Source organism: Neolamprologus brichardi, chromosome 4 (genome assembly GCF_056152115.1).
Source record: "Neolamprologus brichardi isolate AB-2024 chromosome 4, ASM5615211v1, whole genome shotgun sequence".
NCBI classification, from domain to species: Eukaryota; Metazoa; Chordata; class Actinopteri; order Cichliformes; family Cichlidae; genus Neolamprologus; species Neolamprologus brichardi.
The window spans coordinates 11,683,957-11,699,705 of record NC_142107.1 but is presented as its reverse complement, the minus strand read 5'-3'; the positions used below and the strand labels follow the sequence as shown (position 1 = coordinate 11,699,705).

The window sequence follows — 15,749 nt, the reverse complement described above, 5'->3', positions numbered from 1 at the left end:
TGTCTAGCTGAAGTCTTGTTTTTGTCAATAAATTGTAAAATTATGTAGCACTTTTCTGCTCTGTGCACTCAAAGGGCTTTCTTGCCACAAACCTCATTCTTAAACACAAACACACACACATTTATACAAATGCTGTTTTTTTCTATGCCCAAACACTTTTAATCTAACTTCCACACACTCACACTCTGATGGATGCATCAGGGACAACTTTGGGTTCTGTAACTTGCTCGAGGATACTACGACCCGCAGGCTAGAAAAGCAATCCTACCCAAGTCCATTTGATTTGAGCCTACTGAAGTCAGATGTCTCTGCTGCTTCCCACCTTTTTAAAACTGGGTGATGACTCTTGAAGAAAGTATCATCCTCTCCGCTGATGTGTTCTTCCAGTCATCTTCCAGTCATCAGTGTAAATGGACGTCTCCCATTTGTTCTCTGACCACACACAGAACGAATAATTTCTCAGGAGTTTACAGGTTTCCTGTGGGTCCCACAGATGGCATATCCTCTGTGGATTGTCTGCAGAATATCTCCCGGTACTCGCGTGTAACCTGCTTGTTTTTTGCTGAAATGCAATTTAGCTAATGGAGTTTAATATTGCTTTTATAGAATGAAGATCAGTGCGGTTGATCTGAGTGAAAACAAACAGGTAAAGATTAACGGGTCTCATTAGATTTGAACCATTTTGAGTCATTTTATGTTCAAATAAGAGCCCCTCAGGCTGTTAGATGCAAATCTTGTGAGAAATACTGTTGTCCTACCGTATGTTGAGCAAGTGATCTGTGCGTGTGTGCTGGCGTTTGAATGAGAAGGTGCAGACTCTGCTGATGCTGGGTGGTCTCATGAACAGGCAGAGTCGGGATATCACCTTTCTCCATTTCTGGCTGCGCCTCTCTTTCTGCGAGCATGTTCAAATTGTTGTCATTTCTTTCATGCAAGATGCTACATTTTAACTTGTCACTACAAGCTGGTGCACTTTCTGTGTGGCATGTTTGTTTAAAGTGTGTATACACAGAAATGGATGCAACTGTGACCGGTCCTTAAAATACGTCCAAAAATCATCTGATACTTCTTATTTGAGTTGAGGGCTGAAAGTGGCTCACACGAATCCTTTCTTTGTCTCTCTACTACTTGTTTGTATTCATGTTCATTCATTCATATTCTCTGTTAGTGTTTCTCGCTCTGGCTGACCTCGTCTGCTGTCTTTTATTGTTACCGGTCTCAGTCTCCCTGAGTCGGGTAGGGGAGGCTCTCTGATGTTTATAAAACAAAATATCTGTGGAGCAGAGCGCTACCCTTGGGGTGGTACAGTGTGAGATGGTTATCGGGACCACACTGGATGAGGCCTGTTCACCAGTGAACTACTGTACTGGCAGCGCTGCACTGTCTCACACACTTTGTTTGGACATGAATAGAAAGAAGAGGAACCCACTGGTTGTAAACACTCGCGTCTGTGCCTCGTCCACCTCATTGTGGACCTCATCTCCATTCACATCTTACGGTTTTGGGCTCTCAAACCACAACACTCGAAATTTGCGAGCGAATTTGCAGAGATGGAAGTTTCAACAAAACGTGACAAAAAGTGCAGTGGAAACAAGACTAACAATGGAGATACAAGCGACCTATTAGTCACTCTACTTACGCTCCATTGGAGAGAAGAAAAATATCAAAAAGATGAAAACATCAGATATCTGTGGGCTGAAACACTAGCAGTTTATCTTAATACTCTTATCTCTGTAATGACAGTTGTGGTTGCTGTTTTTTGTAAAATGGTTAATGGTTAGATGAAAACCGATGGGGGTGTTAAGACGAGAAAAGTGTTCATTAGGCAGAGTATAACAACAGACAAAAAAGAAATGTGATTATTTATGTAGCACTTTTCTTGCAGTGTTACAAAGTGTTTAACAACTGAAAAGTTTTTTTTTACAATATAAAAAGAACTGTGATCAGCATAAATGTAAATATGTAAAATAAATTTGCTAAAAGGGCCTTTTAAGATGTAAAAAGCCCAATAGAGCTAATTCTGCTAATGCAATTCTTTGTGTAGATGGTGTGGCTGTATACGCTGCAGTCTACAAACCCTCGTCATCTTTATACATGTGCACAATGTGGCTTAAATGTCATAGAGGTTAATGTGCCATGAAAGCCAACTTGGTCACATAGCAGCATTTTAGTCAACCACAAAGGCAAACTGTGAAGCACCAGCTTTTCCTATGCTGCATGCCCATGAGGAGATGAGCCGCAGCCTGCCACAGCATTAGGATTCAGAGCGGCAGACAGGAATACTTACCTCCACGCAATGGCTACTCTTTTATTTATCAATATGTCTAATCAGATACATTTGATTTAGCAGTGAAGCGATTATAATTAAATAAGTAAGCATAAGCACTTTCCAGTAGCTTTGATTGATTGAATCACATTCTTTACTTCAAAGTTCAGTGAAAGTGCACGACTACAACAGGAAAGAAAATATATCATTAAGAGCTTAAACTGTTAAGACATTTGCCCATAGCGACGTACAAGTTCAAACCAGGATCTGCTTTTGCTGTTTATTTTGGACGGGACTTCCACAGTAAGCAGTAAATAACTTTGCGCAGTAAGGAGTAAGGCCAAGTTTGATAGGGTCATCATCAAAGGCTGCTCCTATAATTTTTGAAGGACGAATATCTTTTAATTTTGGCAGAAGTAAGCTTGTTTCCAAAAAACTGAGTGCACTAAAAGCAAAAATGTTATAAAACCTCAGTGTTTCAATGAAAAAAACAAGGGTCTCAGATCAGTTGTAGGTTTTCTTTTTAAGAATATCTGACACCCAAAATGTAGTTTTAGTTTAGCAGCCAGCGATATAAAGTAGGCAGCACATGTCAAATACTTAATAATTTCAGTAGAGGAGCGTAAAGTACCACCAGTCTTGCTGTTGATCCAACAAGTTCTCATCCTACAATGTTGTTAATCAGATGTGAGTGTCTCATAGACAAAGCGGCTTTGACACAACTACACTTTCTTAATCCCTGGGAATGAGAATGGACCGCTATACCACGTGGATCATAATCCTAATTTTTGGTGGCTACACAACTACTTACGAACATCACCTTCAGCCTCCATGACCTACAATATCCCTGCTTTATTTTAATTTGGTTAGAAGACCTGTCTCCAGAGATAAAACAACATCACGCCACGGTTTGGCCAGGTATTACTTGGAAGTGGCGCTCTCACGGTGTTCTCCACTTACTTGGACAGTATCCCTCCACTCCTCCACAGCTCATTTCTAGCACAAACCCACTAAATCGACACACACATCCCTTTCTCTGAAATACAGTATTACCTTTGTGTGGCCGCAATGAGTAGCTGGCAGTTTTGAGGTTCTCATTAAGGCTCATTATATTCATATTTAGCATTATTAGCCTAGTCGGCACAAGGAGGAGAGAGCAGAGAAGGATTAGAAACGGAGAGGGAGAGCGTTGGAACCGTCAGGTCTGTTATATGAAGCGATCCAAGACAAGCTGGGAAGTTTCTACTGATTTTCTTTTACCTACTACCAATTACAGCAGCTTGTGAGTACAAGTGAAGGTCCAGAAAATAAATATCTCCCAATATATGTGCACGGCAAAAGGTGGCAGCTGCACTTTAATGTGAATATACGCCCGTGTCATCAGGCGCAGCTTTGAACACGCGTGTTCTGGTTTATGTGCTAAGATAAATATTCAAACATATGCTCACTCACACACACAATTTTGTCAACAGCTGCAAGATGTGACAGCATAAACTGTTATCATCTGTTGGGCAAAGTGAATGGAAATCAAATTTCCTCCCTTATACTTTTTAGATGACTCACAAACACTCAGCCAGCCGTTGGCGGTCAGTCTCTCCAGCAGCTATCAGCTGTATATGTGAAAATTTACATTTTCCGAATGTGAGAGTGAGCATTTGAGTCTTCTTCTATCTTCTTATTTAACATTGCGTGGTTGTGTGCACTTGCAGATGTAAAGCAGACCATTAGCAACATGCTATTTGAGCTTTCTTTTTGTTTGTGTACACAAAAGCGCTTCGGTTTTCTGAGGTCATTTAAGGACTGTGTTTTGGAGAACTCTCACTCTTGGACAACGCAGTTGTTTCCATTTAATGGCTGGATGCTGATAAAGGGGATTATGTGATGGAGGAGGAATCAGTTCAGCCTCTAAAGGGCTTAGATGTTTGTATTTATTACACTCTGGAGGAAATAATGCAGAACCAATCAGTTTTTGTATCGCATGCAATTTTGGGATACATGAGAGTGTGTTTCTTCTTCTTTTTCTTTTTTTTGTTTTGTTTTGTTTCTGCTGTCCCACACAACAGGTGTCCATCCCACAGCAAAGTGGACTAAATCCTGTGCACCTGTGTTCTTATGAAGCAAAGGAATTTCTCTTCGGCTTAATCCTCCTGATGATTTTCAGTTCCTCGTTAAATAGCCCCCTCCAGACCCCTCCTCCTCCTCCCCTTCTTCCATCATCTTTCCCTTCTTCACACACAATCCTTCCTCTCCCTCTCAACCTTTTTTCCTGCAGCTCTAAACTTTTTTCCTTTTCTTTTCTGTGTTAGGGAATCGCCTCTGTTCTCCAGCGCAGGTCTGACATTGAGGAGTATGTGGAGGTGGGACGCCTTGGACCTTCTGATTATTTTGGTAAGTGTGTCCCTGCTGCTTCTTTGCACCACATACGTTTGTGAGACTAAACTTGGTTTATATAACACTTTTTAATAAATATCTTAAATACAAATTTTGCTAGTAGAAGTCAATAAACATCAATGAAGACAGTACACAGTGATCTAGAAGATCAAACACAAGTCACATTGCTTACTGCTTTTTTTTTTATGGTGTCACAAACAGTTTTTTAAAGATATGGTAAATAAACACGCTATGAGAAGATGAATCATTCTGAACCAGACTTATTATAGTTTTAATTAGTCTTTTTTTTTTTTTTGCTTTTAATTCAGTTTCAGTTAGTTTCCAGAGTGAAAATTCTCGTGTCGGTTTCGTTTTTACCCCTCAGCTGTAAAAGGCTGATGGGCCGTTGTCGTCACCCTGCATGGCATGCAGCGTGGTAACCCAAGTTTGTGAATGCGATAACTCGAGAACAAGGCAACATAGGAGCTTCAAATTGATATTGAGTGACCTCAACCTAAAGGTCAGAAGTCAAGGTCACTGCAAGTCTTGTGGATAAGATAACTTAAGAAGGAAGTTGTCTAGGATTATTAAATTAATACCATAGGTGTGTCCACTAGAACGCTGAGGGGTAGGTATTTTTATTGTTTTAAAATATTTAATTTTAGTTTCGTTTTTATTAGTTCAGTCTTAGTTTTAGTCTCTATTAATTATTATTAAGTTGAGGGCATATGTCAGAGGCAAAATTTAGGAAAACTACAGTACAGTTATTACATGAAAAACAGAACCTTTGAAAGCAGTTGACTCACAGTCTTGTAGTCATCTAGATAAATAAATCAGTAAATTGAACCAAGTTTTGATCAGATTTTACCAAACTAACAAACAGGATCAGGATATATTTCTGTTTTGTTTTAGTTTGTTTTCCAAGTTTATAAATTCATTTCAGTTTTTTTTCCAAAAGTTAAATTTTTATTTTTAGTTTAGTTGTAAAAAGTCTTATTAGCAGTTGCTTTTTACTAAAACACAATACTCGCTAGTATTTTAAAGGGTCAGCTTGACTAAACAGGGTAAAATAGTGTACGAGCACAATCCCCAAATAGTGCTGTTAGGTGTGGTTTGTTTTACTGGTGATTTACAAAATATGCTGGTTTTTAAAATCACGTTTCAATATCAGGTGCAAAAAATAAGACATGCCTTTTTTGGGTTTAAAGATCATCGCAGTTAGCTGTAAATGAAATGTTGGTGCATCTGCTCTCTATGTTTAACTAACTTTCTTTTAATTTGTCACTTAACTGCACTGATTTAGGGCCTTTTGCCCCATTTCTCATACTGTTTGTATTTAATGTTTGAGGTGAAAATTTGGGGCAACGTGCTGATTATTCTCTCTCATCCAGGTGAAATTGCCCTGCTGCTGAACCGTCCCAGGGCCGCCACCGTAGTCGCCCGGGGTCCCCTCAAGTGTGTGAAGCTGGATCGGCCACGCTTTGAGCGCGTGCTGGGTCCTTGCTCCGAAATCCTCAAGAGGAACATCCAGAGATACAACAGCTTTATCTCTCTCACTGTGTGACATGTGCCCCCTCCACCATCTGGGCCCCACCAGCAGGGGTGTGCAACATCAGCATCAGAGTTTTGGTCAGTGGGTGGGAAAGGGGTGAGGATGCAGGGTGAAGGATATGGGTTTTACATGCCCAGATTTGGGGCGCTCATTTCCTGCCTTTTTCCATTTTGCGCGTTTCTCTCTTTTGACCTTGTGCACTTTGACTTGATTCTGTGCTGTCACGTAGCTTTATGTCAAAAACAACATGCAGGGGTGTTTTAAAAAAGAAAAAAAAAAAGAAAAATCAAACAGAGGGCAGAGATTATTTATCTTGTTTCATATTGTAAATGAATCATGCATACAGTGTGTCGGCTGTATACGATGCATGCTTCAAGACTGACAGAAAATGGCGTTTGCACTTTCATTCGTTAACAGGAGGGTACGGATAATTTCAGGAAATAAGAAGGAAGTAAAGTCATGTTTACGTACGGCGGGGGAGGAAGACGGACCAGATTTGGTTGCACGCTGGCTGCGGTTTGCCTTTTTTATTTCTGGAGGTGCGTGTTTCCATTTCTACACTGAATCAGATATGCACTGCACAGATCTCTGTTCCCTAAAATGTAGCTGTTAAAGGTATGAAGAAAATTAAATTACTTGCTGTTGTATTCATTTTCAACGCTTCTTGAGCTTTTACCTTTTATTGAGTTCGGAGGCTGTTCGAGGCCTAATTGAGTTAAATTCTAACTTTGTTGGTATTCTGTATATTTCTTTTATCGAAACACCAAAACAAACACTGCTGAAAGTATTGTGTGTGTATCAAACGCATGTAAAACCTTAGTCATCCAAAGCACACAAAACACAGGAAAATAACATTTCAAGGCACACCTGTATTCATATCTGTGCAAAACTGCCTCTGTGTCACCTGATGAGTTGTCGGATCTTTTGATTATTGGCGACTGAAGGCACTTTTGGAAGCACATTTGCCTCTAAGCTCTCATTCTGCATAAGAGTAATAAGAGACCAGTCCACTAGCTTATCACTGTCCTCCACTGGTTTATTCGACACCTCTACGCAGTCCGAACAAACGGTCTTCCTGCATCTGGAAAACTCAACATCTGAACAAGTGCATGAACAAAATGGGAAAATGAGTGCTTACAAAGTTCATTTAACAATTCATTCAAACAAGGTATGATTGTCACAAAATCACAAAGCACACCCAGACTTACCTCATGGCAAAGCATCTATGGATGAGTGAACAAATATATTTAGACCATAGTTTGTTTAGCAACAGCTCCGTGCACTATTGATGGCACTTACTTTCACTGTGTTTCTGGAAAAATTTGCTCACAACATTTTTTTACTTAGCCTTTTCATCATATCAAAGTTTTGTGTTATTAAATGTTATAACTACGTTGGTTTTAGAAGTTGCATTTCCAGTGCCAGGTATGTGGTTCCTGGGAACAGATGATTTATCGCTTTATCCCTTCAAATCCTCGTTTTCCTTAGTTTGTTCATCTTGCTCAAAGGCTGAAGTGTCTTATTATCCGCGTGTTGTCATGTCATTACTTTGTCACATACAAGCATCAAACCTACTACAGTGGTTGTCACGAGGAACGTTTCGTCAGTTCAGCAGTGCAGCTCAGTGATGTCCTTTAGTTTTTCAGTGATAATGGAGCTCGGTGGCACAGAGGAATTAACCGAAGCTTTTGATACACAAACAATACTTGTTAGTGAATCTATTGTTGCCAATAAAATAAGAAAAATGTAGGAAATCACCAAAGTTTATCCCCTAAGATTTTACAATGTGGTATGTTGTGTCAAAATAACTGACAAGTTGCTTTTTCCCCACCTTGATATTCTCAAAGCAGACAAACACAGTTATAAACACACTAACATGACACACACACCCACACTGTATATGCGTGCACTGTCTCAGGACTAAATACATTTTCAACACACACACACGTCTTACCTGATGTTTTTTTTAAGCTGATTTTGTTCATTGTTTGCTAGATGAAAACTTTTGCACCACTTTTAGAGTTTGTACCATACAGCAGCTTGATTTAGGTGTTTTTAAGACATCAGTTCTGTCTTCTGACTGAAAAAAGTTACGATATATGAATATATACAAACTGTTGCTTTCCTTTGATCTGCTGTAATCTGTCAAAGTTGCACAACTGACCCAACAACTGATGTTGTAAAAAAAAAAAAAAAAAACTTTCTGTATTCTCTCTCTCTGTATCTTTTTTTTTTAAACCATCTTGAACAAATAAAGAAAAGCTTCTGAAATCTCTCTGATTTGACTCATTCTTTTCTTCCTTTCTGTGGGACTTTTTTTTCCTCTATATTTTTGCCCTTTTATCCCAGATCTCAGTTCCCTTTCTTTTTATCTATACCTCCTCTAAATGTTCCATCTTTGTTAATCTTCCTTTTTCTTTCCCGAAGCTACTAACTGTCACCCTCAATCACACTTTTCATATTTATTCCCGCAGGTACCTAATCTCCTTTTCGGCCTCCATCTGGCTCCCTCCGCTCGTCTCTGCTCTCCATCCTTCTCACATTAAGCCAAGTGTCAGTCATCCGTCAGGCCAGCCTGTCAAAACTCCGAGCTCCTCCCAGCCAGTTTACATCACAGTGGACTTAAAGCCTCCGCAGCTTTGACACATTCCTCTTCATCTTAATGCCCACTAAATCAACTAAGGAATGTGCCCCCGACTCACTGACATCGAGTTTAATAGCCGCCCCCTCCCCACACATATACACACACTGACCCATACACCTTCTTCACTTTGACAATACGCAGTAACGCACATGAACTTGAGCGAAGTCGGGGTTTGTACCTCCGCGAAGCAACCCTTTGCCTTCAGTCTTGATTGTAAGTGCAGCTCCTTGCGTGTAGTGCTCGACATTTTCTGACACTCATCCTCAGCGGCAGGTCTTCAGGTTGCTTTTAGACCAAACTCACTGTTGTGCGGTTTGGATCCATTATTTTAACACTGCTGACTTTTTTTTTGGATGACAGGTTTAATATAAATGTTGTTTGGGCTTCCTAATGAGGATGGAGTTCAAACTAAACCTACACTATAGCTCACAGTATAGATCTACAGTATAGTATCAGTATAGATGCCTAAATTAAAGTCTACGTGTAATTGTACAGGTTAGACAAAATGTTATTTCCAAAAATTAAAAACAAAAATTTCTAAACTTCATTTCTTTTAGCCATCATGCACTCTTTTAACTGAAAGCAGTTGGGGGAAAAAAACAGGCGCTGAGCCTGCATGTCACCATTCATCTACATGACAAATGAGCAAAAACATGTCAAACGCTTTAAAACTCTAAAATAAGCAAGTGAGTGGACCTTGAACGGGGTTTGTTCAGTCAAACATGCTCCAAGTTCATGTCTACCAAAGAAGCAGCGACATTAAAACTAGTTACACCAAAATGAGCAAAATAAAAGCTGTCAGCGTGGACTCTGTGTGTGTGTGTGTGTGTGTGTGTGGCCAGAGTTTTTGATTAAGCACGGCCATTAGCGGGCATTCTGGGTGGGCCAGTTAAGGGCAGAACTTGGCACCGTCACATGAGCAGCAAGATGAAACTTTGATAACGCTTCGTTCTTCCAGGGGCAAAATAAGAAGGTGCTAACACGTACACACACTCCTTTACTGACTTTTAATTTAGGTCGCTGTGTTTGGTTTTCCTTTATGCTTTTATTATGTCATAATCTATCATAAAACTCCAACTTTGTAACACTAACGATGACATTTCCACGAGCTAATCTGTTTTCACACTGAATCCGATAAGGGAAAAAAAACCCCATCTGTCCATTACCACTCAGTCCACAACCTGCAATTAAAATTTCGCTTTTTTTCTCTCTCTCTCTTTTGTACAGCGATCCTGCAAAAATAGCTAAACGGTGAATCAGATTTATTCCCAGTATATGTCTGTTAAATCTTTTAATGTTTAAACACAGCAGATCACGTGATTATTTGGTTCAGTTAATCTTTTGGTAACAGCTACTCTGTTTTTTCCCGCTACTGCCAAGTTTTAAACCTGCCTCTCTTTTTCTAAGCACAACAAGAGGGAAATGGTCCATCAGACAAGGAAAGTATGACTGGATACATGACCCCAGTTGCACCATTACTTCTACTGCCTCCATCCATTTTTATCTGAATTTGCTACAAGATATAACTAGCTGCTCCTACCGTGCATGTATGTTTGCAGAATCCTTAGCTGACCAGCAGTTGATGCTTAGTGAGTTGGGGAGGTTGGGTTACAGGAATCAGACAAGATGTGGAGAATAACCGTGGAGGTGGAGCAGATGGTGAACATGCAGGAGGTGGAAGTGGAAAGTAAAGAAATCCTGGGCCAGCTTCACTGACAGCTTGTAACAGACTTTCTACTCACTCCCGATTAAAGTCCATTGAGATTTACTGACATAAATGTGAAAGAATTTATCCCACCATGGAAACATGCCGTCTCCTCATTACAGGATGACTTCTTAAGTGAATCCCTCCCCCAAATTCCAAGTTTTATTTAATGATTGCCAAAAATTTACAAGATAACATGGCCTGGAGGCATTTGGTATGTGTGTGTGCATGTTTGGATGTTTATTTGCTGCATCCCATGCTCCCAGGAGAGCATGTTTTATTTGGTGGTGCATATTTAGATCTGGCACAGTGACTCTGGCCCCAGGGTATTTGACCGCAACAGCCCCTCTGCTCACAACGCCTCCCTGATTCTCTCTCTTTTGTTTCCTGGCTTGTTGCGCCGGGTTCCCATAGATGCCATCTCCTCTCCGCTCTATCCCCCTCATTGGGGAGATTCAGGCTAATTAAAATGCCTACCAACCTCCACTGATTTGTCTCTCCTCTACGATCCCCACATCCTGGTGGAAAAAAATAAATCAACCCCCAACCGCTGGCGCTAATGACCAGCGCCCTTTCATACACAGCTGTCTAGAAATATTGGGTGTGGCGACCTGTCTGCTCCAGGGCAGGGTTCAGCCTGGTTGAGCTGAAATTCTCAGTTCAGAGGCATCCCATCTCTGCCTAGTTCCCTCCCTTCTCCACCACTGCTTCTGCTGCTCTAATTCTCAGCGCTAATCATGGCTTTCTGAGGTCAAAGGTCACTGCCCAGGCCTGGTCACAGGTGACTGAGCAATAGTGAAGCTGATGGGATTGAAAGGATGAGAGGGGGGTAGAAGGAGAAAAGAGTTAAAAATTGGGTCAGGAGATCATCACAAGGCCTGCTTAAGTTAAACAGCAGCAGTTGTTGTACGCTGAGTGTGTTACCACAGCAAAACAAAATGTCCCTCAAACAATTTTGGACTCAATCTGTGTCGCATTGTGAGACGCAACAACTAGGGCCTGTATTACACACAGTGAACCTGTACTGATTACTCGTCTTTGTTCCGGTGTCAAAGGGTGGGCAGCTTTAGCTCAGAAGGTAGAGCAGGTACTCTGCCAATCACAAGGCTGGCGCTTCAAACCTTGAAAGGATGTGGTGACCAGGGGGCATATAAATTAAATGACAAAGCAACTATAGGCAACGTACATGATCAGACCTTTTAGTGCTCCCTCTGCAGCAACAAGACTTGATGCAATTTCTTACAAAGTTATAATATTCCCCTACACCTTTAATCTTCCCATTTCTTAAGCTATACAGCCTCGGTCTCTCCTCAGTTTCCTTGCAAACTGTTCTCTTCCTCCTTAACCCCTTCCACCTGAGATGAGAGTGGAAAGTGTGGGAGGAATCATGAGGAGTGAAGTGTCTGGGCAACGGCCATATTATTTTGTTATGGTCTACTGGGGTATTTAATGATCCCTGTCAGATAAACACAAAAGGGTTCATGCCTACTTGTATGTAAACTAGAGTCTAGTCTAGTTTTATAAATTTTAGCAACTGAGATATTATTTATCATGGTTCCACATATACTTATTACAGTGGGCCAAATTTCTTCCACAATGATGTAACACACTGATAAAGTCATTCAGAAAGCAGTTACTTCAGCTTTTTGCTGCCTAAGGTACTTAAGGAAAGGCCTGAATCTTGGGCTGTACTTAAATTTTCAGAGGACTGCGCACAGTGCTGTGAAAACAGACAGGAAGACACTGAACAGGTGAAACAACAATTCACAGAAAGAGAGACATAAGAAAAGCCTCCTTTAAAAAAAAACACACTCATTTTAACACGCATTTTTATACGTGTGTTAAAATGAGCAAATCAACCATCTCTGCTGTAAAAACTAACAGGTCTGAGTCAGGCATAATTGCCTGGAATTATTTACTTTCGAATTATGTTCGTCTTTTAATTTGACCCTCGGAGGAGACAAAAGAAAAGAAGAAAAGGGAGAAAAACAAAATGAAGGAGGTGACGTGATACCATCTGTTTGTTTTTCTGTATTTCTTTCCCAAGCTTGTTATCGTTCCTCATTTCCTGGTGGACGACAAGTAAATAATTCACATGTATACATGTACCAACACTGAGACCAGGCCTCCCCAACTAGCCTCCGTTTTGGCCTCAATTTCAAAGCTATTCCCAGCCTATGAACCCTTCTGTGACTCGCCTCTGAAACGGCGTGTAGAAAAAACAAACAAAAGACTAAAATGTTCTCCCGACATTTTGCAAGGGAAGGAAAAAAAAGTAGGAGTCGGTAGCATTTTTCTGAGTGAGATATTCCCTCGTGCACATGACTCTGCAATCTCCTGCCCACATTGATCCCAACACAGCACAATCCATCTCTTGACTTCATTGCTCAAGTCATTCCCTGAGGAGGCAGCTCAGCAATTGTCTCAAGTGTTCGCTTTTCTTTTTTTTTGTGTGACTCCTACTCTCAGAGCATTCATTAGGGTTTTAAGTGCAGGTCATAAAAGTAGTCAGAGTTGCTTCTAATCACATTAGGAACATAGAGAAATGCATTGAGCAAAAAAAAAAAAGTCCCTGTTGAGCTGTTAGGGTAAGTGTATTAAAAGCCCACTCTTGTGTGCGCTACTACTGTAGATCTTTGAGACATTTAGATGATTAATGGTTTGCTCCACACTTAAAAGCATCTTGTAGACATTGGACCATAGACTGTGTATCTACAATGTCTCAATTAGATGTGACATGCTCCCCATGAACAAACATGTGCCAGGGTTTAGTAAATGGGACTTTGCACAGCAGAAGGTCTCTGCAGGTGCGCAAAATCACAACGAATAGGCTGTCAAATCTCTTGATTGTCAGGCTGCCCTTAAACATCAACACCTCTCCAACTCCTCCTCGGGCGCTCTGTATCCGTTCATTTGTCCCAGCTGAAAAATGCCCCAGGCCCGAGGTAGCACCTTGAGAGTGGAGGGCGACTCCCTAAAACCCTGCAGGACCCAGCTCAGGGGGTGACCCAGCTCTCTCTAAACCCTCGAGGAATGTGTGGATTTGAAGCTAGAGCTGTAACAAGAGACCACCACTCTCTCCTATCTGTAAGCCCATAATGGAGCCACTTCCTGTTGATAATCGGTTTGTTGTGATCTGACTGCCTCGGGATTTTGACACTTCATCTTGATTCCTGTAGTAAAGGAGGAAGAGGAGAGGCGTTATTATGGTTCTGGTCTGTCTACCATAATGACAGTGTGGGCTGTCATCAAAGGTTCGGGCACCAAAAAATGTTATCTTCCTAATTCGAGTTCTACATCATACAACAACCTGCAAAATATGCATATATGCACACACTCAAACTTGGGCCACTGTATCAGTCTTCAGTATAGGCAGTAAGAATGCCAAGAAAGAAACGAAACATGGGTCCTGCTAGCTTATTTTTTCCATCACAATTCCTTTTTTGTTCCCAAGGTTGGTGTTGGATCGGGGCCGGTACTAGTTTTATGGCCTTGATTAATAACAACAACAATAAAAGAGCCAAAACCTGCTGTAATTATTTTTTAAAAGCAGCTACAATGCTGTTTGCAGAGCATCTAGCAGGGAGCTCTTTGGGGTAGGGGGCTTCCATTTAACTACTGTTAATCGTTACCACGATGCATGTGAAACAGCTTCACGGTATGGCTCATAAACTGGGTAGGGCTTCTCTCCTGGAGGTAAAGCGCTTTCATTGCTCAGTTAGGTGTGGTTGCCAGAAGAATTGCATGGTGTTGAGGAAAATCTCGGGCACACTCCAGACAACGGAGCTGCGGCCGATGAGCATCGTAAAGCAACCGGGAGCCATAACTGGCTTTAATCATCCTCTAATCCAGAGGATTCTTTTGGTGGATTTGTTTTTTCGGGTAACACTTTATGACAGAGCCTGTGACTAAGGACGTAATTCCCCTTGTAATGAAATGGAATTTCAGTGCATTTTATTTAAAATTACTGTAATTATATTTATTTACAAATGCTTAAAGGTGGGTACGCTGGAATAAGGGCGTATGAAGTCAGGTTTTAACAGGAAACAAAGAAATAAGAATTAAGTACAGAGTAAATACATTTAAGCACAGTAAATTTAAAGAACAGTAAGAACAGTTCTGTCTTTGTAACTTACAAGAAAAAATAAATACCATCAAAGTCTGCAGGCCTATGTGACATTAAAATGAGGGAGCCAAGTCTAACTTATTTTTTTAACAGTTCACAATCACTGTTCAAACAAAACTAAAAAGTGGAGGGAAAAGGAAAAGCGATCCATTGTGCACATCAACATATTGAATATTACACAAAGATGTGTAAAGGTAAGATTAATCCACTCAATAATATAAGTGCCCTCAAAAGTACAGTATATTAACAATGTGAGGTGAGGAAATGTATTTTTTCTATAAAATTACCATGAAATTAAACACTGGTTAAATTTCCTTGTGCTGTACTTAAATTTACTGACAGTATTAAAGTAAAATGATGAGGTCACGTAGGCCTGCAAATTTTGATTGTGTTCGATATTTCGTGTAAGTTGCAAAGGAAGAACAGTCCTTACTGTTCAGTAAATCTGCAGTAATTAAATTTACTTTAAAATATTTTACAGTGTAATTTTTTTCTTTGTTTCCTGTAAATTCCAATGTATTTATCTTTAAGTCTTTGTAGATAATTAATAAATTTGAGATAATTCCATTTAATCACTGGGGATTGCACCCTTAGTCGTGGGGCGTATTACAAAGTTTTACCATTTTCTTTCCTTCAAACCCATCCACTCCTCTGTCCCCTTACACTCGCTCTCCTATTTCCATCCAAGTCTTCAGCTCTGTCACAGATGTCTAGTGTCACTCGAGTCAAGCAGACAAATCTCACCTTAATCCCATATATCACCACCATCATCACAACCACCACTAGAGCCCCCTCATCTCACGGTCCCTACAGCGTGACTGCCCATGGCCACTGAAAGACACTGAGAAGGAAGGGTAAAGTGAAAGCCCCCACTGACATGCCAATTGGAGTAATTATGAGCTTATAGTCTCCTAATGCATCTCTGAGGACAGCTTTGTGCAGCCCCTCTGAGAGCTGAGCTAGTCTGTCATGTAGTGATGTAAAGATGACTTGTCCTTTTGCTTGCGAGCGAGCCATTTAACCTTTAACATGGTTTTTATTAGTTTTTTAGATAAGGCTCATCTATGAAGATATCAGTTTCTTTAT

At 40.6% G+C, this 15,749-nt stretch overlaps 1 protein-coding gene across 2 annotated transcripts in view; it reads left to right on the top strand.

The window, feature by feature from the left end:
• Positions 1–8,461, top strand: part of prkar1b (protein kinase, cAMP-dependent, regulatory, type I, beta) — a 66,031-nt gene extending 57,570 nt beyond the window's left edge. For both annotated transcript variants that reach the window (XM_006791445.3, XM_006791446.3), the window contains 2 exons: positions 4,573–4,654; positions 6,028–8,461. In XM_006791445.3, the coding sequence (XP_006791508.1) occupies positions 4,573–4,654; positions 6,028–6,200 (255 nt within the window). In that variant the 3' untranslated portion in view covers positions 6,201–8,461. The remainder of the gene's footprint in view (positions 1–4,572; positions 4,655–6,027) is intronic.
• The last annotated feature ends 7,288 nt before the right edge of the window (positions 8,462–15,749 follow it).